This window comes from Tigriopus californicus, chromosome 9, assembly GCF_007210705.1.
Source record: "Tigriopus californicus strain San Diego chromosome 9, Tcal_SD_v2.1, whole genome shotgun sequence".
Lineage (NCBI taxonomy): Eukaryota > Metazoa > Arthropoda > Copepoda > Harpacticoida > Harpacticidae > Tigriopus > Tigriopus californicus.
Genome location: NC_081448.1, coordinates 14121594 through 14146725, shown reverse-complemented (window position 1 = coordinate 14146725; position 25132 = coordinate 14121594). Strand labels below are relative to the sequence as shown.

The 25132-nt window shown below is 42.2% G+C and overlaps 2 protein-coding genes across 2 annotated transcripts; one reads left to right on the top strand and one right to left on the bottom strand.

Annotated features, from left to right (window-relative positions):
- The first annotated feature begins 2166 nt into the window (after window positions 1-2166).
- LOC131887339 (membrane-associated protein Hem-like) lies at window positions 2167-17570 on the top strand. Its single transcript, XM_059235926.1, has 9 exons — window positions 2167-2351; window positions 2496-2657; window positions 3965-4141; window positions 4215-5814; window positions 8321-9394; window positions 9565-9811; window positions 10043-10247; window positions 10594-10848; window positions 14405-17570. The coding sequence occupies exons 5-9, from the start codon at window positions 8427-8429 to the stop codon at window positions 16777-16779; spliced, it is 4050 nt and encodes a 1349-aa protein (XP_059091909.1). The 5' UTR covers window positions 2167-2351; window positions 2496-2657; window positions 3965-4141; window positions 4215-5814; window positions 8321-8426; the 3' UTR covers window positions 16780-17570.
- On the bottom strand, window positions 11025-13627 carry LOC131887340 (uncharacterized). The gene is made up of 2 exons (XM_059235927.1): window positions 11297-13627; window positions 11025-11228 (listed from the first exon to the last, which is right to left on the bottom strand). The coding sequence occupies exons 1-2, from the start codon at window positions 13575-13577 to the stop codon at window positions 11110-11112; spliced, it is 2400 nt and encodes a 799-aa protein (XP_059091910.1). The 5' UTR covers window positions 13578-13627; the 3' UTR covers window positions 11025-11109.
- Window positions 17571-25132: the final 7562 nt, after the last annotated feature.

The following is a 25132-nucleotide window of genomic DNA, read 5'->3' as shown; positions in this document are numbered from 1 at the left end:
GACATTGGAGATATTCTAGGAAACATTCGCTGGTTATCAAATGCTATCCTGGAAAACGTCAATTTACAGCCCTCCTCCCAAGATTGATCATGGAATTGAATCCCATTTTTTTGACCAGAGTGACCATTCAAACTCAAACACCTGAGAAAAACCTGTTGACCGGAGCAGAAATGATTCGCCTAAATTTGACACCATTCATTCTTCCGCAGAGTTGACGAACTCCGTATTTTGATATCTTATGAACAAGGGTGTGGAGATAGACGCATTTCTAATTGCTTATCTCTACGACCAATGCGTACAAATTCTCAGAGTTCTTTCAAGTAATGGCTTTGTGGTGACTGACGAAAGCCAGACCGCATCATTTTGGTCATTATATGGAGGAGGTCCGACAGCCATGGTAAAACAACAGAGTATCAACAAATCCTTACCAAGCAACCAACTTCTTAGCAAAGCATTAAACCGAGCATACTATCTCGTGTGTATCTACGAGACTTCCAATCGTTTTCAGAGATCCACGCAAACGATGGATGATGCTCAATTTGCGACCGACTCATTGGCTTTGGATGACCTGAAGACTAAGACTTCGGAGTCAGGTTAGTAAGACTTCTACTAGTCCACTTCATTGGAGACGTGAGGTGGGCTCCCCGCTGACGCAACTTTCGGACACAGTCAAGATACCTTGGTATGATTACGCCATCGTCGTCTTGCAAATGAACAATGATGACTTGAGACGCTTGAGAGGCGAGCAGTGTTGGTAAAACCAAAACGGAGCAGGGATAGATACACTTTGGGGCTTTGGATACGATTGTGACTTTACGAGCGTAGGCCGGGTGATGAACTTGAAGAGGGCATTGAATTTGCAGGTGAGGAGAATTTGATGGAGAGCCTTGTGAATGGATTGGAAGATCATCATCGTTGTCCAGCGTTGGAATTGGTGGTGGTGGTGGCGAAGGATGCTCGAGAGGCGGGGGTCGTTCATTGTTGTGGGCTGGCCAGACACAGAGGAGCACTGAGGATCTTGGATGTTTCGACTATTTAAAGCCATCCTTGTGATCAGGGACTTCAGTTGCACCTGTTCCAGTGAACTGACCTCACACCTCAAACCAAACCTCAAGATGAAGTGCTTTGTAAGTGATTTGCGCCCACACCCACACCCATAGATTCACGAGCCTCGGATAAAAAGTAGAGCAACATGATTACATCCCATTTCTATCCCTAGGTTGCCGTTATGTCCCTCTTGGCTGCTGCCAACGGCCAATTCTTGGCTGATACCCCTGATGTTGCCGCTGCTAAGCAACAATTTGCGGCTGCTTACAACGCTGCTGCCCAGGCTGCCGCTTCGGCTTCTCCCTACGCTGCTGCCCACCAGCCCGCCAATGGCGCTGAGGCTCCTGCTGCCCTTCCTTATGTCCATGAGGATATTCCCGCTGAGCCCTATGTGCACATTGAGCCCGAGTACGACCTCCTGGGAAATAAGGTTCAACAACAACAACAACAATCGGCCTACGCCCAGCCCCAGCCTCAACAGCCTTCGGCTCCCGCCTACTTGAACAACCCTGCCTACGCCTATCAACAACAACAGGCTTATCCCACTCAGCAGCAAGCTTATCCTGCTCAACAACAACAACAACAAGCCTATGCTGCTGCTCCTCAGCCTCAACAGGCTCAGGCTTACAATCTGGAGTATGCCCAAGGCTACCAACAGGCCAATGACAACTGTCTTAATTGGAGGGGCGAGGGTGTTCCTTGCAGAACCAACTTCAACCAGTAAGCCATCAGGGTGGCCACATCAAACTTCGTCATTTAAGTTGTTTCATATTTTGCCATGAGCCAAAGAGGTAGAGATCACTGGAAAAACAGATGTTATGATCAGCAGATTGTCAGATTCAGGATTACTTTGACATTGGCTTGATAGTGCAACACATTTTATATCTGTTATCTTGGAATAAAGACAATAAAATTCCAAAATAGTACTTCGTTCATTTCCACCCAAAATAGAGCCGATCGATTGTCGTTCGCAAAGTGGGCCTTGAGAACAGGATGTAGGCTGAATGTATCTCGAGTAGACTGACTCAGCCCTCCATAAAGTTGAGCTCAACTCATGTCCAGAATTAATACCCAAATCAACAACAAGTGTTAAGGCAATCTCGACGCCATTTCAAGGATTTGTCACAATTAAGCATACAGTTGGGATCGAGGTGATATTCTAACATTTTAGAGCCTCAAGAATATTTTGAGTTTCTCTCCCGAACATTCCAGCGATTTATCCGTAACAATCGTTTTGACAATACGTCATTTGTGACCTGACAGATACATTAGGAAAATTCAAGGCTGTCAACAAGTTATGGACGGTGAGTCTGTGTGTGATGGTTGGCAAACCTTGCTTCCCTATTACTCACCCATTAGAAAATATAAAGTGACGTTATCTCATGAATGCCAATCCCTGACCTAAACATGCCAAGTGTTTGTCTTTGGCCTTATCTCTCTGATTTCAGGCAAGTAGGATAAGGACACCCAGAATTGTCACTCTGCCATTTCTTTGATCAAACACAAATAAGCAAGAGGGTGTTGTCGAAGGCCTTTTTCGTTTGGTGAATATGTCTTTTTCTCTCAGGAATCTGATCAAACCCCATGGGATCCCCAAAGTAATAGAGCTGGTAAGATACTTAGTTTCATCGTTACTTATTGCACGATATGCCATTAAAATTTTCAAGATCGGATGCAGAGAAATTTCATCGTTAACGATTAGTTGCTTAACCTTGATTTTGCGAAAATCAAAAGCAACGAAGTCGATTTTTGGATAAGCCCAGACTCAAATTTTCATCAGGAATTTCAAAGGCATTTAGAATAACACAGTAAAGTTTTTTGTCGATGGGAAAAAAATGCTGGATCTCCTACATTGCCAAATAATGATATAGATACATTACAGGCCAACTGATATGCACATTAGGAGCCTCTACGTAAAGCCTAAAACTCAACACTTTTTTGCTATCCTTCGTTTTTCATCTTTACTATGATAGATTCCTGAATCATGACAAAGAAGAAAAAAGGAACTCAATAGGGACCAGAAGTAATTTAGATTGATAAAGCAAGTCTTTTTAGCCCTCCCAATTATTCCAGCAGATGACATAACAATAAAACTTACAGCAACGCTCTCGAGATCTTTCACTTGTCACTCAATAGCTTTCCAAACGTTTGTTAACACTATTGATATACGGAATCAACTCGATAGCAATCTCTACCAGGGTTGGTCAATACGTTTTTCTGGGCGTGGAAACTCAAAGGTCCCCCGATTCGCACATTTATTTGCTGATATTTCCCTGGCTTTCCCTCGACAGTTTGACCAATTTGTCCCATGTTGAAATTAAGAACGTCCACCAACGTAAGATTGGATTGTTTCATGAAGAGGTCAAATGGTTTAACAGGGCAACGAACCAACCAAGAGGATATTCAAAAGCATCTAAATGGAAATATCTATTCGTCAAGCATTTGTCCTGCAAACGTCCCACGAACAAACTGAGCCTTCACCATGAAGTCGTACACATGCAAGGCCAAAGATGATATCAATATCCTATAAATGGACACTGAGAGGTGATCCTTTTGAAATCAATCCCCAGGGTCCAAATTGTATCGAAATTGGTAAAGGAGAGTATTGCAGAGCTCGTAATCAACAATTTGCAAGTAAGCTTTAGTCAGAAAAAATCGCCCACGAGTAAGTGCCTGCCGTTTAAGGTCGCTGCCAAGACTAAAGGGAGATTTATAGGATAGAAAATAAAAAAATGCACATTTGTGTTACATATGTGACTCATTTTTTCCTTCACGTGGTTTAACACTAATCCATTTAAGAGCCAAACCACAGCAAAGCCGTCTTTGAGAGTTGCAAGATTTTTGGTTTCGTCCCAATTTTGAGGCGGACCTGTGCTCAGCCTGGTTTCCAAAACTGTGCATATAATAATTGTTCCAGGTTTTGATATTTATTGTTGTCATGATTACCAGACTCGGTGGACCGGGTACTAGCCTCTTGGAAATGGGAGCCAAGAATGATGCCAATGCTTTTGGTTACATGGTTGTGTTCGGCTATTTCTTCATCGTTATTGTCCAAACCATTGGATTAGTATTTTCAGAGGAGATCACTATTCAGGTACGTTTCAAGTCGATTACTCGGAACCTCACGAAATAAGTATTTGAAATTCTCGCGGCTGGCCTTATTGCAGAATTTGATCTACACCACCTTTGGAGCCCTGTTTTTTATGAGTGTGGGTCTCACCCAAGTGATCTCAAGCCCCAAAGATAATGCTACCCGCATAGCCCATGGATCCTTGACCATCATCGTCAGCTTGGTTTTTTTGGTAGATTGTGGATTTACTTTTTGGAAAGCAAGAAAAGAGAGAGTCTGATACTGGAACCAATTTTAAGAGAATGCACAAATTGTTCGTTTCCTAACAACTTGTGCCAAAAACGCCAGAATTTTCTTATCAACTTGCTGAGATACAAAGTGCCGCTGTGTGAAATGTATTTTCAAACTTTTTTCATAGCTTTTCTTATTTCACTAGCCTAGGATGAAAGATTATGGGGAAAATGTTTTCATTTTTTGTAAGAAAAATCACCTCTTTTGTGGGCAATCAATTGCTGCTACTGGGAATAGAGACCTCAGTAGAATCAAATAAACGTTTGCCTTTTTGAGTACTTCGTGACAAAACATCGGATCGCAAAGGCGACCATGCCAGTAAAACATTGTTTGAATCCAACCCATTTTTCTTGTTAGCATGAAAAATGCCGAAAAGGGAACAGCAAAGGTATTTTCCACCCAACACGACGTTTAGGGCAATTTGTTCAAAATGTGGCACACCCGAGTAAAGACTTAGGATTGTGTTTTCATCCCAGGTCACGAACCTTTAATCACCTTTTTTATTCCATGAGCAGGTCAAGGTTTAGCTGCCTGCGACAGGAGGAATGGACCTGACAATTTGCGAAGTTAGGCCACTCTGTGACAGCAATATTTCAGCCCCTCTCCCCCCCTCTCCTCATTTTTTTTTTAAAATGTAATTGATGGCCGTCTTACTTAGAATGCATTCATTAAAAGTTCAGATTTACATATTAAACGGTGCAGAGTTTTGCCATTAGATAACTAAGAATTGATTACCCTCAAATGACAGCTCCTTGCTCTTCACTGCCTACGTCAAGTTCTCAACCGCATATACACGTCTTCAAGCTACGGAACATGTTTCTAACTTTTCACTCAACCTTTATTGTACAACCATTTTTATCCCATCTTGAGTTGTATGAACTCTGAAGATCGGCCCGAACTAAAACATTGCGTCCCCTTCATTCTCACTGTCTTTCTCTCAGAATTGAGTCAGATTTCATTGTTGCCCGTGGTGTCTTGAATTTGCAATTCTAATGGCTCTTGTAAAATTTCGGGACGAGTGCGGGGCAAAAACGAAAGACAATGAATTTGTTCCATTCCTTGACTGTGAGAACAATGCCGTATTTGGTGTGGATGAATTTGCCAAAAACATATGATTAATTGAACTAAGAGCCATGTCGTCGTCATTGGCGTCGCTAAGGCTATCATTTTTTGGTGCATTGTCTTCCCAACTATTTTTGGGACAGGGAAAAGACTTGGAGGATGGGAAAAGTTTGCTACTGGCTCGAGAAAGAAGACATGTTATCAACAGGAAGTTCCTTGCGCCGCCTCGTTCTAATCAACATCCACCTCGGTTCCTCCATATTCTCTAAGAGCTCAACCGTGCGAGGCAAAGTCACCCGAGCCAACGAAGTTCCACGTCTCCATTTTCCAAAAGATCCAAGCAAGTAAGTTGTTGGCTTCATTTCAATTTGCACATTTGCTAAGGGTTCTTTTACGGTTAAACCAACTGCAACCCTTCAAATGTTCATCATCGAAGCAAAATATATCAGATTTCGTATGAAAAGAATGTCGTTGCATAGGTCCAACACCCTTTGAATTTCAAATGAAAACTTGCGTACATTATTGCCTTTTTAAGCCAAAAAAGTCGCCGATCTAAGGGTCGATGGCAATTCCGAAGACAAAGTGAATGTCAAACAGCAACTGAAAATCAATTGAAGACATAAATTAACCCTTGTGGCAATCATTGTACAGTTCTGTGGTTGGCCAATAACTTTATTACGAGATTGCTTCTCATGGGATCAAATTTACAAATTTTCAATACATAGGTACATTTGATCTTATTCCGTTCTGGTTTTTTATACACGTATATCGTTTATCGGACAAACGATGGCACCCAGAACACTTGCTATAACTTGGGTCAGATACGCAGACTTCTAAGAACCATTTTCATTGCCCTAAGAACAAAAGGAACAACTTTTGAGAGCAACACCTTAAAAAGCAGCTCAGATCAGCAAATCAATCCACTAATGAAAGGGCAGAAATTATTAACCAAAACGTAGTTGAAAGATGTCTTTAGTATCATTATTTATGTATTTGATTGCAATTTCATCAACATGTGTCGAGCACACTGAAGTATCAGACCAAAAAAAGTTGCATTTTGCATGAAATTTGGTCGCAGATACTCCAGTGGGTATGGAAAGTGGCAAAAATATGCTATACTTTTTAACTGCCCCAAGAAAAGATCTTATACTTCTCCTGATTACTCAGAAAAAGCTTTAAGCCATTGTAAATATTAGTCAAAGCCTATCAAAAACAAACATTTCACAATTGCATTTTTGTTCTTGCCGACCACAAGTTTGGTTAAATAAGAAATTGAAGTTTGATACAACTTTGAAAATGAATAAAAGAGCATATGGTATCCTTGAATAACACCATTGCAAAAGTGACGAAGTTGAAGATTGAAACGACTAACAAATTGTTAAAATGCTTGAAACCAATAAATAGCGCATATAGCGCATCAGTTTTAGACAAAAAGTATTGATAATTCTGCATTTTAATAAGTTTGATGTAACATTATTTACCATTTTTGGGTTTGAAAGGAGAAATATAGAATATGATGGAATGTTATTCTTTTTATGCTTCCAAACAAGCAAGTCATGTGCTGGCCACAAACATAATGTGCCCTTAAAAGACACCTTTCAAAATCAAAGACAATTTGATTTTATGTGATTATATTCTAATATGCATTTTACCTTGTGGCTTGGGCATATTCCCATAAAAGCCAGTCATCTAATCTAAAGAGCCTAAAAGTGCTCTAAAGCATTATGTATGCTCTTTTTCAACTGCATATGAATTCTTTAACAGACCCAAACTTGTTCCTTTTGGTTTCTTCAATTCAAGTACCCAAGGATACAAGTTCATTTTGGCAGGTTTCTTGTTTTCCCTAACTGTATGATACCAGATTGGGCCATAACTTTAGGAAAAGGGCCGCTGTTCTCTACGTCATCAATCTTAAAGCTAGTTCAATTTATGAAGGATTCTCCTACAAGTTTTGCATTCACTTGCTCTCTTTATCATGAAGTGTATTAGCATTTGTTATGAGGTCTGAGTTGGCAGGGTCCGTGTCATAGAGTACTATGTTCTGTAAAAGCCCTGTACGTACACGCCACATTGAATGCGCTCAAAATGTGATTCACCACCGAGATTTTAATTCCGTTCCTTGCGTGCTCTTCAATTCACGGATATTTTTGGGAAACATTTTTGCACGGGGTGATGATTCTTTAGAGAAGTCTTGTTTTACATGTGAGTTCTGAAAGGGCTAAGACTAAAAAAAATATGTATACGTCTTGAGGCTTTTCTACACCGCTTGAGCTGGTTTGGTTTCACTTGCGAGTCCATTTGGTCTTCAATCTTTGCTCCACGAGTCGACAGTTTTTTTGATATCTGTATGTAGGTGCTTGAACACGAAATGGTGTACATCACACATGCATGTCGACTCTCTAAACAAATTGTAGTTTTGGACCAACCCTAATTTGACAACAATACACAATTTCCGTATACCCGTTGTTGGTTGAGTTGGTTTATGAAGTGCAGAGTGAGGACCTAGGAGATCATCTTTGGCATGCCAGCAACGTTCCACGGCTCTCTTTCACTTTCTCGCTCAGATAAAAAGGATTTTGTTGCCTCACCCCTGACTGGTTGGCAAGCGACGAGCAGACCTAATGCCCGACCAACTAAAAAATCTAGCCACGGAAGGTAAATAGGTACTATCCAATTTAGAAATGCACAATATTTGGGTGCTCCTTAAATGCTCTGTAAATATCTGGCTCAGCACGTGTTCCGGCATTCATCAAGAAAGTTCAAAGTGCCGTTTGGAGAGATGGAAATTAAGGGCCCGCATCCAAAATTTCACTGCCAAGTTTCATTCCTTTTCGTTTTGTTTCGTTTCAGAAGCAAACTGTTGGCCGGCTTTGAACGAGGAAGAAGAAAGAAGAAAGAAGAAAGAAAAAAAGGAAAGAACAGAGAACAGAGGAGAGACGAAGAGAGCCTTTGAGCAATGTTGCGTCTGGCCGAGAAGTTACTGCTCTATCGTCACAAGGCCGAGGGCCTCTTACTCCGTTTGTACCATCTCAAACAGGAGCTGAGCGATGCAAATTCTGATCTCTCGTTTCTACACGAGAAATGCTTCTCGCCCTTGAGCAAGGCTTTGAGTGCGACACGAGACCTCCGAGGTTTCCAGCCTTCCTCCAAGCACGTGGAGGAGATCGAAAAAATGCGTCCCAAGATCCGGAAGTACTTGGCCTTACCCCACGACACCCTTTTGGATGTGTACTCGCTTTGTTCCAGTTCCTTATTGGAATTGTTTCAAGATTGTAGAGTTCTGTCTCTGGACTCGGGTCGGAGTCCCCAGCTGACGTCACTCTATTTGGATTTAGTGGTTCTCTACGGCTCTCTGCTCATCTTGTTGGCCCGGATGCCAGAGAGGAATCTAATTTGCATTTTAATGTGTTTCACGAGTTCTCAAGGGGGTTCGAGCTCGGGTGAAGCCAGTGTTTCAGCACTGCCAACGACCACTTTGGAGTCACTTGGACCGCGCTCCACGACAGATCGAGATTTCCATCTTGGAGTTTTTGATTTTATGGAACGAGTGGGACGTCCCCTGGTGCTGATGTACCACAGCCTTCGACCTTTCCAAGCCACTGTAAAAGGCGCCTTTCTTTCCTCCGTTTGCTTGGCCTTTGTGGGGCAGCGGAAAAGTAGTGAGCAGTGGCGGAGCGAGGAGTTTCTGTCCATTCAAACCATGGTCGGGACCCCCAACCCCTCGACAGAGGACCAGGTGGCCATGACCTCTTGCATGGGCTATCCCATTGGTCTGGAAATGGTCCACTTGGAACGAATCGAGCAATGGATGTTCTTTAGTTTCCTTATTTGCCACTTTGTCATCGACTTCAACCACAAAGACGCTGGAGAATATCGAATTTGGTCCATGCTCCTTCAAGGCATGTGGGTTTTACCCATTATCAGGTTAGGGCACGAGACAAACACCGTCGTTCGTATTCTCTGTGGCTGCGTTCCGTTTGCTTGGTTGGCTGGGTTCAAACGGAACAAGAAGATATGGAGAATCAACGACGACGACAACGACGATGAGTTTTTTCTTGCTTGATGAGACTTACGATGGTTATATGTTGATTCAGGGACGAGGTCATTTGGGTGCACGAGGAACTTGGACAATTCTTCAAGGCCATCAAAGGACAAAAAGGGGAGGACAGAGTCAGCAAAAAGGCCAATGAAATGAAAATCCTCTATGCCACAGCAACCCGATCCGCTCCGTATTACCATTTCCAAAGAAGGCTATATTTGACGAGCCTCCTCAAGCATTACTCAACATTGCTAAGAGACTGTCCGGCCTTATTAGGACCGAGGATTCTTCATGTTTTGAAGGTCAGTTCATTCGATTGATATGGATGGCCCCCCCTTAAATAGCCTTGGACAAGGCTCTTTTACAAAGAGTTCGGTGCCCGACAAAACCAATTTTGGTACATTTTTTGAGAAACTCCGAGCTCCGCATACCCTATACTACGCGTACAATGCACCAAGCTGACATGTTCCATGATAGGAATGCTTTTAAACTAATAGATACTCTCAGAAATATTAAGTGTCCGTTTCTTGTAGGTCTGCAGTCTCAGTCAAGATGAGTTGTATTGGCTTTTGGCTCACCATGCCAACAAACCCAACAAATTGTCTTCTGAGGCCGAGCGGTTCCTGCAAATTGATTACGAGGTCCTGGAGCTCATGTTCCATCTGGATGAGATCCGTCAAATGGTTCAAAAATTCGGCCATAAAGTCGCTCATCCTTATTTCGAGGCTTACATCACAAGTGAGAACAAATGGTGACAAATGCCTTCCGATCAAAAGTTGTAACAATGGTTCAAGCCCCCTTCCAATGCAATGCATTCAACACCAGCGTCAGGCACATTTTAGTTTAGGTTTAAGGAGACATACCTGACTTTTGAAAATCAATCTCCAACAAGTGTTGTTATTTGTTTTTATTTCAAAGCTTTTCACGATGTCATGTTTGCCAGATGAAAAGCAGAAAAATAAAACTGCCATCTGCACTCACGTGCTTAAATTGTACTGTACTTTTTGATCGTGGAGAAGATGAAGACCAACCTGTGCTGAACAAATATTTAGCACTCATAACTACATAATGGGACCTTTTTTAGCTTTTGACATTCCGGCCCTGCAAGAGACTCTCCTGGGTGAGATCGCCAAAATAAATGATCCCGATATCAACTCTCATCCCATGCAAATTACCCTGCAAAGTTTGATGGGCGCCATTCATCCCGTCGGCCAAGAGCAATCGGGTCGGGATAAATCGCCTGTCAACCCGTTGAGCGAAGACGAGAAACAACCCGAAGCTCTCGACAATCCCTTCTCTCAGCCTCCTGCAGCCTCAGGCGTGCAACCACCAAGAAATGGTAAGCCGTTTAGGGAATAAAAATGAACTTTTAAACGATCACTTTGTCCATTCTAAGCACCTGCGACACCACGTTATAATCAAGAGAGCTCTCAGAGGAGCAATTGGTGGTATGTCGTCTAAAGGTTAGGAAATTGAGATAGGCCGCTCCCGGTCTTAACTTCGGAAATAAATCGTATATTTGGAACGAAAGTTTCCTTTACACTTGGAGAAAGTTTTGGAATCGAATCTAAACTGTTCCACTCTGGTTGAGAGCATGATGTCACGACCAGCATGATTTCAAATAAGGCAAGAGCTCGTTCCTTGCCTTGGCATATATGAAGTAGAATCCTTGCACCAAGCTGAGAATGCTGATACCCGTGAAGAGGCTCACTGTGCCACCTGGAACGGAAAATGGAACATCATGGAATCATTTCCTAGCCTTTCGGCCACCTCCGCCATCAACTCACCCAAATTGGAAAGCATCAGCCCTACAGTCACTCTGACATCCTTTTGAGCCACTGTCACAGTTTGAGATCCCAATTGGACGCGGACCAAAGCCAAACGCTTCACCTTTCTCAGGCACTGCTCTAGTTTACTCTCACTCTCGTTCCGCAACAATTGTCTCGTGGTTTGAGCAAATTGCTTCGTACCAATATAAATTGGATCAACCAGGCTGTTAAACAAATCAAAGTCATAGCTATCCCGGCACAGCCTCTCCGGCTGCATGTTCAGAGCCGTGACGGAATATTCATAGCGACCCAAATTGCAATTCACCGGGCAATCGCATTCACTGGTGTCCAGGGAAGAAAGCACGTATTGAAAACAAGAGTTCCCATAGAAATCGCATAACCGCCAATTGCTATGCAGATTTGGAACGTTCCACGGCGTGCACCCACATTTGGCTCGAGCGTAATTGATCTGGCACTCATAAATGCATCCAGTTTGAGTGTAATGCTTAAAAAAACGCAATCCTTTCGTTTCGGTGAGCAACCGACACTCACGGTACCTCTGATCCAGCTTTTCAAAATCTTTGGATACGGAAGTTAGAAATGGTACCACGTTGATCGTGTACTCGTACATGGGTTTGATTTCAATGAAGGAGCTCTGGAAATCAGGGACATCGAGTGGGTCGTGGAGATTCAGTTTGAATGAGCTTGCCAACTGTGAATGACGGTGTTGGACCAATTCGAGGTCAGGATCCAATCGAAGAATCATTGAGAAAGTGTTGCCTCGGTCCTTGGTCCCGGGATAACGTTGAGCTTGTCCCTTTTCATTTTTATTGTCCGACAAAAGGCACTCGTAAAATAATGTGGAGGTCGGGGTTACTTGGTAATGGTCCCAGAACTTCCCACCGTTGTAGGTGAAGGTAAGGCCTTGATTTCCAATCTTTCGGTAAAAACCTTCGCATTCAAATGGCGAAGGAAAGCCCTTCTTATCACCAAAATAGCACACAAAAACCCGAGAGCGTGGATTTCTCATCATGGATATTTGAGGGCTGAAAGATGGAGGTCTTCCATACTTTAAACGTTCCTTGATCTTGAGTTTTTCTTTCGCGTTTGGTGCTCGAATTTGAGGATAATTTGGAAAAAGGCTAGTGTGACCAAAGTCAGACTCGTGCTCCTCTAAACTTTGCATCATAGTTGGGCTTTGAATAGAATACTTGATGACTTGAAGAACGGGTCGGATATTTTGATTCAGAAAGGTCAAGACTTTGCAACAATTGGATATAAGTAAGGAATGATTGGCATCATCACAAGGCGGACTAGATTGATTCCTACTTTTCGAATATACGTGCTCCTCCCAAAGTGTTTGGTAAATTATTTCTGCTCCAGAGTGGCACCCAAAATACCGGTAAAGGCTTCCAGCCTGAAGATAAGGGCCGTCTTCCTTGAGATCAACACTTTCAACCAAACTGTTCATAAGTCGTCCAGACAGAGATTCATTAAAGAGGTTCCAAATTAGTTGAGACTCCAATTGGTCTTTTGAAGTTGGTTTGGATTCGATCAATCCCATAATAAACAGAACAAATTCAAGAGATATATCATCTTCAGCCGTCCGTGACATCAAAGTTCGAAAGGGAGCAATTAGAATTGCATCTACAGTGTTTTTCAAACTTGCATTCTTTGTCATGTTAACTGAATTAAAATCGTGGTGGACAAAACTAGTCAGCGCCCGTTTTTGAATGATTTCTTGGTTGTAGACTAAGTCTAAAATGTCTTGGAAACCAAAGTAGGTCGCACACAAATTGGACATCGTGGTGATCAATTGGGTTTGATTGATATGACCTTGCTGTATTCCGATCACCAATTCGTCCGAAATGGTTTCATAGTTGAGTTTTCTCCATTTTCTCTTGAAATGAAAATACGATTGTCGTAGCTCTTTAGGGTTGGCTTCCAGACGTTTAGTCATCCTATTCAAAAGCTGAAGCATCAACACCTGTATTGCTTCATTAAACAATCCTCGAATGCCTCCAGAAAGCTGGTCAGGTGAACAAATATATTGCAAAGAGATCATCGAGTCTTCGCCCTTGGTCAAACATTCAAACTCAATCTGTTGAATTGCTTTCTGAAGGTAATTTTCACCCGTCATAGTGTCTCCAGTATCAATGGAAATTGCTGGAAATGGGGCCATCATAACGGCGGCTAACTGAAGGGAAGTCAGAACTGGGTTTTGGAACGATTCTTGGAGGGAATTCCAAACCATAACTATTGCCAGAAAGAAAACGATCAGCACTACCATGGCCTTCATGATTCGTTTGCAAATGTTCAAGTTGAAACTGTCTTGGAGTCTTTGAGCTTTTGGCACCCTCATTGTTGAAGGTTATCGAACGAACTGAGGGCCGTTTTGGGACTCTGTCCTCAATTGAGGGCACTTGTTAAGTATTGGGGAATGGTCGTCAATTAGCATATTTCGTGGCTTAAGAATTGGACTCATTAAATTGTCGATAAACAATATTGTTACTACCACAAGTACAAATATTTTCTTCTTTTCATTCTAGACATAAAGGATAATATTGCACTTATTTTGTTATACACCTATAGGGATGATTAGTGACAGAGTTGAAGCATGATTAACAAAGCCCACCTAGTACCATAATCTATCTTCCAGACCACGAATGGTGAAGGCCTCTTCAAATTGAAAAAAGTACGCCTACTTCAGTATCTAAAGGCCTTGTCCCAACCCAGTTTGTAGGGGCAATTGTGATGACCTTGGAAGATTGACGTGTATTTGCGTGCACATTCAAGGCTTCTAATGCCAAAGTTGCTTAAAGCAAGGAAGGTATCCCCTCTTCTTTCTCTGGCCTCTTCAATGTTTAACTTGTTTCCCTCTAATTTTTTAAAGAAATATTTGGGCGTCGACTTTGTGGCAGATTTTCAGTCATACCAAAATACCATATCAATCCTACATTGAATGTCTAAAACGTAATATAATAGTTTTTGTTTCAAGGTGTTGGGGATACTGTTTCCAGAAGCGGCAAGAGAGCCAACTAAGAAAACAACACATTCAAGCTCAAATGTATTTAGCACGAGATGTTTTTTGGGTCAAATCATAATTTGAGCTTCCTTTTTTTCCAGAACGTGTGACCAAGATCACGACCGAGGCTCTCCAATTGGACTGTCTAAGACTTCAGGTTTTTCTTGTCACCACAAATTTTCAAAAGGCTACCGAGTCCTCTTTGTCGGACTCAAAATCCTCGACGGACAGCCTCCACCGACGACCCAAATCCCCGCCAACAGCTTTAACTCGCCAAATTGATGCTTTGCTTTCACATTTGGCCCTATTGAAGAGCTCTGGTCAGCCAGACCAAGATGTTGAAAGTGCCGCGAGGCCTTCGGTCCTTTTTGACGATCCTATTTCGTCGGCCTTAACCCTGGCACGACTCGCTGCGGGCTATCCCGACATTTTGAAGCGTTTCTTTAGTCATGTGATCAATGGAAACGTACCTGGAACAACAATGGGTCTGGCCATTGCTTTCCCATGTATTTGTGCTCATCCGGAAGACCTCTGGAATCCCATGTGTCCCGAGGATTATGAGCGATTGGCCAAGGCTGCAACAGAAAATGCAAAGTTCTTTTTGCGACAAATCTGTGCTCAACTCTTCAAGCACTTTCGTGCATGGCTAACCTACCAAAATGCCGTTACTCGGTCCACCGAAGCCTCGAATGGAGCTGCTTTGAAAGTCGCATTGAAGATGGCCAGTCGGAGAACGAAAGATGTTAGCGAGACATCTTCCGCTCTGTCGGAGGTCATGAAGTCTCGCGACGACATGATTAATCGAGGAACGATGACGGCGGCCTTTGGAACGATGAAGAACGCGTTACAGTTGGAAGGAGCCGTGTTTCCCCTAATGATGGCATTGTCATTTACCTTGAACCGTTATGATGAGATGCGAGTATTTTCTTGTCGCTTTCGACCACTTGAGTTCTTTCTTCAAACCCTAGAGGCGGATTTCATTGCCGGTATTGGAGCCATTTTGAAAATCGAGCGCGGTACACTCAACACACCTACAAACGTACTTTCTCATGTGGAAGATTACATTTGGTGTTTGCTGTCATTGGGAAACCACGTATCCGGTGTTGATATGCCCCTGATCTGCCTGGGGCTCTTGAATATGATGCAAAGGTGCTCAGTGGACCAACACATGAATGCCTCCCTTGGGGAATCCGTTCAACAATACCTAGAGTCCTATTTCTCACAAGTCATCAAACCCTTGGTGTGGAACAATACCTTAGTGTTCTCGGAGACATTCAAATGTTTCGTCCTCCCATCATGCTTGGATGTCACGAAGAAAGATTTGCCTATGAGCGATGTCCTCAAAGCATTTACCTTGGAAGATTTTGTGGGGAGCAACCAATTAGAAGCCTTGGCCAAAGTATTTGGAACTGCGGGAATTGAGGTCCTAAAGTCAAGACTTCTTCACGAACTTATATTCAAAGACCTCCGCGAACTACAAACCGTCACAATGGCCTCAAGGAATGAGGCCATTCCTGTATCGACAACCCTGTCTTTAGGAATTCGACTAGGCGTTAGTTTGTCCATACATGATCTTCTAGACCAAGCGGTGGGAAAAGTGAGCCGGGAGCGATTGCCTCATCTGTGCTCTGTTCTCGAAGACCTAATTTCTGAGGACCATCACCGACAATCCGATGATGAAACGGACAATGGCATCCAGGAAATGGCCTCGCTCATGGGCCTTCATCCCTCTCCGAGAAGCAACTTCAATGTAGCAGAATTAATACACCGAGAAGCTCTGTTCGAGTATGAGGACTTGCTTCATTTAATGCAGATATTTTCCCATGCTATCCCCTACTCGGGTTTATTAACATCCAGCCTATTCATTGGGGAAACCACTAATGCCCGCGGGGAGAAGATATGCATCGACGGTCATTTCAACAACCTCAACTGCTTGGCACAAACTGTGAGTCAGCTGTTCTCCGTATTGTTCTACTTGACTCGTCTACCCGTGGATGAGGACCACGCTGAGGACATCATGAGAAATCAAGATGAGCGCCATTGCTTCGAAGCTTTTCTGTCGCTTCTGGCCAAGAAACTGGTGGATTTTCAAGGCCGAGGAGGCTCTACTACGAAGGATTCCAAGTCCAACCAAGAGTCTGTCCTTCTTCTTCTTAGCCTCATTATTGAGCATTGCCCGACCGTGGACCATGACGTGCTCAATAAGATTTTCCCCCTTCCCATCAAGCTTCTTCATCGGGCTCGCGAACGAATCGGACGATCGGAACATGATGTGCGCTTTCAGAGAAGCTTTCAGGCCTTGAGTTTGACTGATAAATGCATTGAATCCTCGGAGCTGAGCCGACGGGAACTGTCCACAAAGAGTGGTCCGATCATGATCCAAGTGCGAGAGGGAGACGACGATCTTCAAATCAAGCAAAACGACGACGTAAATGAGGATGAAGACATGGCATATGAGTTCGTTAATGATTATTAGCTGGAATATGACACGTTCTGATGGAGCAAGAGAATCGAAAATAGCCACACTGAACAATCAGTCCATGAGGCCAATCAAAACAGGATATGAAGGACGCTCCAAATGGGCAAATTCGATTATTCAAGTTTCAACAACCCTTATAGTTATCGGAATTCAATAACTTTCACAAACAATTTTTGTCATCCTTGCATTTTCACTTAGTTTCAATGGCCAACGAGCGAAGTCCATGTTGACGCTTGATAAACAAATCTAACTTTCTTTTCACCACAAAAAAATTGATGCCATTTTTCCCTTTGTCAGATGACACCTATTATGGAGAAAATTATGCTATCAGAAGGGTTGAATGGACAAAGAAATGTTCCGCGAAGTTAAATTCTTCAAGTCACAATTCAATCAAAAACATGAAACATGAAACTTATACAAACAAAGTGTGTTTGTATACATCCCCAGCGAAAGAAAATGAAATATTTTGTAAGAGAAGTCATTGCAAATACATCTGCGGTAGTATAAATTATAAAGTATGAGCCACTGGACCGTGAAATTTTTGTATATAGGATCTTTATTTTGCTCTTACGAGTGTTTGACGGGCAATTTTTATTTGTAATTTTTTTTGTATTTTCTTTGAAATTGTAAAACATGAGCGTAATATTGTAAGCAGAATTGCAATTTGACGCTTATAAAATATTCGATATCGAGGAAAGGAAATTGCGAAGCTTGCCTTCCAATAACTAATTTCTTATTGTGATAACGTGCGAGTTAGCAAGTATGCAAATAAAGTCTCTGTGTTTCGATTGGCTGGTAAACTTATTTTTATCGCATTTAAAAGCCTTTGTTTAGTTAATTAATCAGACACGATATACACTACGCTCTTTACTCAATCGTATCAAACCAAGTGCATTGGCACGTCTTTTTTATCTTCTCTTTTCTTTAAAAACATGTAACAAACTGACAATGATGGACATTCAAAATTACATTCTGAGAGAGAAACGTAATGTCTAGCACTGAACCTTGAATCAAAGACAAGTAGATTGCCATCCTCAACTTACAATTGTCAGTGAGCTTCAGGCATATTCAAATTTTTAATGAAAATACATTTTTCCTATTGGAAAGCTTTTTATCCCATTCTTTATTGTTGGCTAGGTTCAAAGGGTTAGAAAATACCGAGGAGTTATGCAGTCTTAATTTAAGCAAAATTATTGTGAGGAACGTAGAGCTCGGTCATGCACCTCTTAAACTCTCGTTTTTTTCACAAGGCATGCATTTCAAAAATGATTGTGAACTTCTTTGAGGTTTTCGTTCTATGACAATCCAGTTTTCCAAACCTTCAGAAAGTTTTGGGATGTCCAGAAATATCTAACTCCACTGAATTTGGAGTCAATGTCGTTTAATTGAGATTCAGATCGAGATTAGATGACTCGCACAAGATAAACACTATTCAATGCTACACACACACACATTTTCGATGCCATACTTGCGAATTTCAATAATCAAGCTTGATATTGAATTTTGACAAAATTATAGTAACGTTGTGGCATTTCATCTTTTTTACTAAAAACAGCTTGTCAAACTATCATTTCAGACAGTGAAACACTTTACGTCAGCACTAGGCAAGATTGACTCCATAACTAACTAGCTTTTCAAATACACCATTCATCGGCATTTCATCTCCAGGCAAAGTGGTACCCACATAAAAAATGATTTTTTTTGTGCAATGCCAAGACTTCTAGAGCAACTTTCGTTTCTTATTGAAACAAAATAAACAACTTTTGTAAAATAGCACTTAAAACCTCCAAAGAGATTATAATTTTGAAAATGTAATCAATAGATGTTGAGAGTAACCTTGCTTGCGCTTCCAACTGCAATTTTATCAAATCAATTGAGTAAAATTATAAAATATCAAGCTTTAAAAGATTGCATTTGCATCATATTTGACTACAAATTGCTCCGGTTATATCGTAAGCAATTGCCAAGAAGTATAATGTTCCTTTTCTATGCCTAAAATATACATGAAAATATTTCACTTTTTGAAACAGATAGAAAAAAACTAAAATTAGTTTGCAAATGTAACTTAAAACTTACTTAATGTCAATATTTCTCAATTGGGATGCCTATACATGCGAATCACAACTTTAATCAAGCTTGATCTTGAATTTGACTATTATATTACCGTTGAATAAAAACATCGCTAGTGGAAGAATTAATTATTGCAAAAATTGACAAATTTGAAAACTAAACTGTCACATGTATCGTTCAAATACTTCAGGAACATGAGGTAGTGTAGCTTCTTGACACTTAACTAAAATGAAAGGCAATTTCACATGTTTTGTAAGTTTTAAGTGACATTTTGCTACTTTTAACTTTTAAAGAAATCTTCATTAAAAAAGACAGAAATAGCCTTGGAAATTGATGGAAACATAATCAGGCCACTTTTCGATCTTTTAAAGAGTAAAAACGCAACTTTCAATTTGTAATAACTAAGCATCTGTTGAATAGAAGTTTATGAAATCATACGGCAATACATGATAAAGAGCACGTTTAATATTGATTGACTCCTTTTTGACAATGATGCATTTTAATCGATTTAAAGGTATTTTACACACTAATCTGAGCTACTTTTAATCAAGTGTATTTCACAAAAGTTGTTCTTTTTGTCTGTTTGACATAAAAACATATCTAGATGTCTTGGCATTTGAGCAAACACTTAATCAGAAAATATAACCACCGTGCAGACCAATGGATGGTAAAATGATTTCACAAACAGTAACAAAAAACCTTTGGGTCCGTCAGGCCGGAATTGATTGGTCTCAGCATTTGTATTGGATGCTTCGTGGAATCTGCAACAATCCAAAAGAAAATATTGGATATTTCAAGTGCCAGAATAGTCGTTTTACACAAGTTAGGAATTGCCTTGAGATGTGAGATTTGACAAGCACAACTTTGCCTCATTTTAAAATTTCAAAGACAAGCAAAATTTTCCTCGCTCAAAATTGTTTGAAAAATCGTTCTATAATGATGAGACGTGGCCTTGTGATTTGTGGAGTCTCCTTGAACGAGAGCGGTCCTAAGCTGATCTTTCTTAAGGAAACTTTAAGACGCTAACCACCCACAGAGGGAGAAACAATCGGATATCACTGTGACACTGCCTATTGGCACAATAAATGAACAATGCGAGGGCTAACTTGGCTAGCAGGGCGAGGTTCACCATTGAGACTAGCCAAATAACCAATGACAAATCCAGTCTCAACAAAGAACATAGTTTTTGTTTCACTATGCCACCTGAATTCAAATGAGGCCTTGAAAGCTACATAGATTTGAAAACCAGTCATCCCTTCTCTCATCTCAGGGGAGTGGCTTCCTTTGGTAAGATTGGAGGTCGCAACTCCAATTGCACCTTGAAATCTATTCTTGATGAGCTTGCTTGACATGCTTTCGGTGGCTTGGGTGGCAAGCCTGTCCGTGAATTAGCGTTACGGTCGTTCAACTGCATCACCATGTCGTCCAGGACCATATCCTCTTCTTTCCAGACTCTCCGTTCAACTCACTGATGTTGTTAAAAAGTGCGCGATTATGGACATTCTTCGCTGTAAGTTAAAAGTTAACTCGTATGCTTTAACCATACCTACGAGCAGGAAGAGATGCATGCCTCTAAGAATACCTTTCTCGCGAGTAACATGACAATTGCGCCCCCTGACAAATTTCTGCAGCACGGCAAAACATCCGTAATATTTTTGGTCATAACTCTGTTGCTATCTAAGCGTACTTGTGAAGTTTGTTGTGATGAGTCGATGGGTCTACTAGAAGCTTAATCTAATGTCTGCTTTGTCACTCTAAGGACCCTACAAAAGGCTTCCCACTCAAAAATATAAAGCTTGCAAATGAAGTTGTAAAAAAATCCCTACAACAAACACATCATTTACGTCTGAAAAGAAAACAAGACTCCATTGTTCAAATGAGCATATGTTTTAAAAAGTTGGCTATAAATTTAGAATATGTCTAGGTCGATGCATCACAAGTATCATGGATTTCAGGCGATAGCACTATCAGTTTTGATCTCCTCGTCCTTGGTTCATGCTGGACAGAGTGGATGGAAGCGAAAAACCAAGGGCAATGATATCAACCGAGAAACAAGGGCCTTGAGAGCTCTGTTTGGCGAATTGAACCCAATCTTGGACCAGGTCCAGGCCACGCCTTTGGTGGATTGCGGCACCACTTCCAACCTATGCTTTGGTCAGCAACTCACACAGGAAAAGATTGTGCAGCACGCAAAATCTTGTGCGAGAACACGGTCTGCTTTATGAAAGCCCTGAATTGGATGGGAGAGGATAGGAGGGTTCGAAGGGAGGTCATTCAAGAGGATCTGGCCAGAGCTCCTCTGGCGGAAATCCTTGCGAGGGGCTGAACAGCAATGCTTTGAGCGTCAGAAGACTGTCCAAAGGAAAACCATTCAGTCCGTTCTGCGGGGAGATGCTCGCCAGTTTCTTGAAGCTGTTTTTCCACTGAAATATCGCTTACGGGTAAAAAAGGAAAACGTTTTTAAAATCAATTAGTGAAAAAAAGGGTCTCACCAAAGTTGCAAAATATCTTCGGCGACGACAAGTCAAAATCAAAGTCACATCAAAATTGGTTCAAGCAGCTCGGGACGTGGCTTACATGGGTTGTATTCTTTCTGTGTTGCAAGTGGCTTGCTACAAAGAGGAAAGCCGCATCCAGCAATATCTACCAGATCTGAATTGTCCAGTTTGGCAAAGCACATGGACTACCAGTGAGGTTGTTCCAACTCTGCTAAGTCTGGCTCCATCCCCAGCCAATGTCATCTATCCTTCAGGAGTGGCCCCCATCCTGCCCGGGACTAGACTGTTCACCCAGAATCTCCAGGATGCGCCCTATATTGGTTATGACAATGACCCAAATAGCCTTTACACCATCATGGTGGTGGATGTGGATTCTCGGCAGTCAGGGAATTTATTCCATTGGATGCGAGTTAACATTCCGGGAGGAAACATTCAAGAAGGCACTGACGTCTTTGACTATCTCCCTTCATTTGCCATTGAGGTGAAAAAGGCCAAGCATGCAAGTCGTTCTTGACCACCAATGACAAGGCCTCCAATAAGCATCTGATCCTTGTCTACCGCCAGTCAGGCCCAATCACGCCTAATGAGGGCCAACGAGGCCTGCAACTATGACCTCATCAAGCCAGAGTTCAGGTAGGTGTGCTTTCATGCCCAGTAGATGGTGAAATGGATGATGCAGATTCTATTGTCTTGATTGTTTTCTTCTTTCCCACAGTTTGAAGGCAAAACTTGAGTCCTCATAACTTTGCGGAACAGTATCCTTGGCAGGGCCAGTGGCTGGAACGTTTATTCGAGTTGGTTACTCTGGTCAAGCAACACCAAGAATATGGCTTGTAGAATTTTCCAAGTGTCTATGCTCTCCCTTTCCCACCCTCCTGGCTGGAATCAATGACAAGCCGGAATGTTCCCCTGCCTAGAGTGGAGCAAATGGGAATAATTTTGCGTTTGTTTTTTTGGAAATGATATTAAAGAGCATTTACTGAATCCATAACGAGTCAGTCATTTTCGTTAACAACTGCATTTGCTTTATGAAGACTTATCTTTGCTGGCTGTAGCTAGCTGCCTACTGTGGTTGCAAACGCAACCATTATCAATAGCTAAATTGCTGTTCCATATCCGTTTCATTGCGAATTCAGAATTGCTACCAACTGGTCGTATAGTTCTATCCGTGTAACGAATTGCGTTCTTTCGGTTTCATCCATTATGAGTCAAAGCCAAGGGACTTCCGGCCTGATAGACCAACTAACCTCCAATGGACCTATCTTTAATAGGCGGTTGAGGATCTCGGTTTGCAAACCGCGGAGGACAGATGGACTTTAGCGGAGGATGACCATCATGGGAACGATTGGAGATCCATTTTTTTGGCTTTGTCAATATTGATCACAGGAAGGTTTGTAGCGAAGACAGATCCAAACTGGCGTGGTTCTTGGTCTGACCTGGATCTCGCTAAGCATCTCTTTTGATTTTTTCGAGTTGAATGGCAAGCAGGCGTTGTGCCAACCAACTCTGCATGTGGGAAGTTCGATTGTCTGAGATTTTTGGTGCGTTCCCCTCAATCCCTCAAAATCCGATCTGGAGTAACCATTTCTGTAAACAAAAGTAACGTTGAAATGCAACTTACTTTGCTATTTTCTAAGTATTGCTAAATAAAAGGACAGCATGTCGCCAATGTTAGAATATAAGTTCTGGGCTAGTCGGCACAATCAGGCCTCGGTCGGCAAATCATGGCCTCAGTCCAGCCAATTCTGGCTCAGTCGGGCAAAATGGATGAAACTAACGCATTTTCGCTACATAAGCTTGTAGTGAAAATGCAACTGAATTCGTCCTTTCACCGGCGATTCTGTTAATTGCTAGCGCCCACAGAATACTTGGTACAGTGCATCTCTATCGACTCGGAGGGCCTTGGGTTACTAGGCGATATTTGGTTCATGAAGCGCATTGCAACTTGCCGCAACTCTTTAAGGGACTAGCTGCTGCTCAACCTACCGTAAATACGTTCGTTGTTCAAAAAGAAGATTGATTTGACGGAGGCTCTGAGATGCGGACGACCAGGGGCTGATTTAACGTCAGCTTTGTGACGACTCTTGAGTACGAAGCGGGCGCAATGATGGCGGATTGTAATAAGTGACGGATCGGGAACTTACTGGGGAGCGATAGTGGCTTTTGACTTCGCCAATGTCTGACGTGGTATAATTTTCGGAAAAGAGTAGCAATCTCAGATTGTTGGAGCATTGGAAATTGGTAAACAGTGAAGAGTTCAGGGTTCAGGATTATTGGTGAGATTCCGGCTAGCTTGTAGACAGTAGATAAGTGGAAGATCCGTGGTGTGGCACATAGGATCAGACCAGGAAATGTTACGGCTGCGATGAAACAAGCCCACTGAATGGCATCTTGCACCATTGGTGGACTTCTTGCGGATTTGATAGTAACAAGACAAGTGCTCCACCGTACTGACTAAGTCCCTTCTTATGCTATGTGCAAGAATTACTGATGTTTTGGGCGCTCTCCGGTGAGGAAGGAGATCTTTCGAAAGTGGAAACCCAAGGACCGCAAGAGAGGAGGTGACAAAGAGGAATGAGAAACTATACAGAAAACTCGCGGAAATGAATCTTCTGATTTTAATGCCAGCGGGTGATAACTCAAGATTAATGATCCTCGGAAACTGAAATGGACATGCATGAGAGAGGCTACAAATGCCGTCCTCATTGAAGCGGAAAAATCTCTAGAAACATCTTCAATCTCCAATTCTGAAAAAGTTGCAACTCTCTCTGCGTAGAAAAACGGGATTTGAAATTTGAGAGAGATCGTCAGGATCTTGACTTTGGCTAACCGACCCACTATCACAAGCCTCGATCAGGCTCCCACTCTTAAGCCCAAAGTTCATGACCCTCAAAACTGCATATATTTGAAGCGCAAGTAAGCATAGTGAATAAGTTTGTGGACTTCAGCATTTTTTATCCTAGGCCAATTACCGGACATTGCTTCTCGTTACAGATGACTTGGCTTCATGCCAACGTCTCGGGATAGTGAGCTTAGGTTTCTTCTTGCTAATCATGTGATTTTCAGGTATAGGATAGAGAAGATACCAGGGCCAATGAAGAGGTGGAGCACTCTAGCATTCTCGTCAAGGATGGGCTACTTGATGTTCTGTCTTGAGCTGTTGATCATCCTGGATGTGCGGGCTGCGGTGTTGAATCCTGTGGACATTTTCTCGCGTTTCACCTCTGCCTCCGGGGCAAAAAGCGTGAGAATGAGCGACGAGACCTAAAACGATTTTTAGCTTCGAGGGTGACTCGGTCATATATTGGGGACTTCAATTAATCCTGGCATTGATTGAAGCTGGAAGTGTGACGCATGTTCTTCGGACTCTGAGTTTCATTCGAATGTCGACTTAAGCGGTGGCGTTCTGGAGCAGTTGTGATGAAGCCAACCGCACAAATGCGGGAACATTTTCTGGATTTAGTAATTAAAATGAGACACATATGATGTTCGAAATACATTCAGAGATATGTTGGCGACTGTATCCTCAGTGACCATTGCCGCTCTCTGAGATTGGATTGATAGTCCAGACCCAACAAGCAAACGCGAGACCTTTCCCAGATCAAAAGAGGCAGACTGGTGTTCTGTTTGGCCAACTTTTAAAATCATGTTGGACTGGATAAAGGATTGCAGCCTTAATAACAGAAATCCGATCGTGGTCTTTTGGTTTGGTGCATGCGATTGGACATGGCGAGCTGAACCTATATCCATTGAGGAGTGGTAAGGAAAGAAAAGCCCTCCAT

What these genes read in the sequence shown, in the direction of transcription:
- LOC131887340 (XM_059235927.1), bottom strand. Translation starts at nt 13,577, where the DNA reads ATGAAGGCCATGGTAGTGCTGATCGTTTTCTTTCTGGCAATAGTTATG. An exon ending in GCTGATGCTTTCCAATTTGG is followed by an intron (nt 11,229 to 11,296) that starts GTGAGTTGATGG and finishes TTTCCGTTCCAG; the next exon opens with GTGGCACAGTGAGCCTCTTC.
- LOC131887339 (XM_059235926.1), top strand. Translation starts at nt 8,427, where the DNA reads ATGTTGCGTCTGGCCGAGAAGTTACTGCTCTATCGTCACAAGGCCGAG. An exon ending in TGGGTTTTACCCATTATCAG is followed by an intron (nt 9,395 to 9,564) that starts GTTAGGGCACGA and finishes ATGTTGATTCAG; the next exon opens with GGACGAGGTCATTTGGGTGC. An exon ending in GGATTCTTCATGTTTTGAAG is followed by an intron (nt 9,812 to 10,042) that starts GTCAGTTCATTC and finishes CGTTTCTTGTAG; the next exon opens with GTCTGCAGTCTCAGTCAAGA.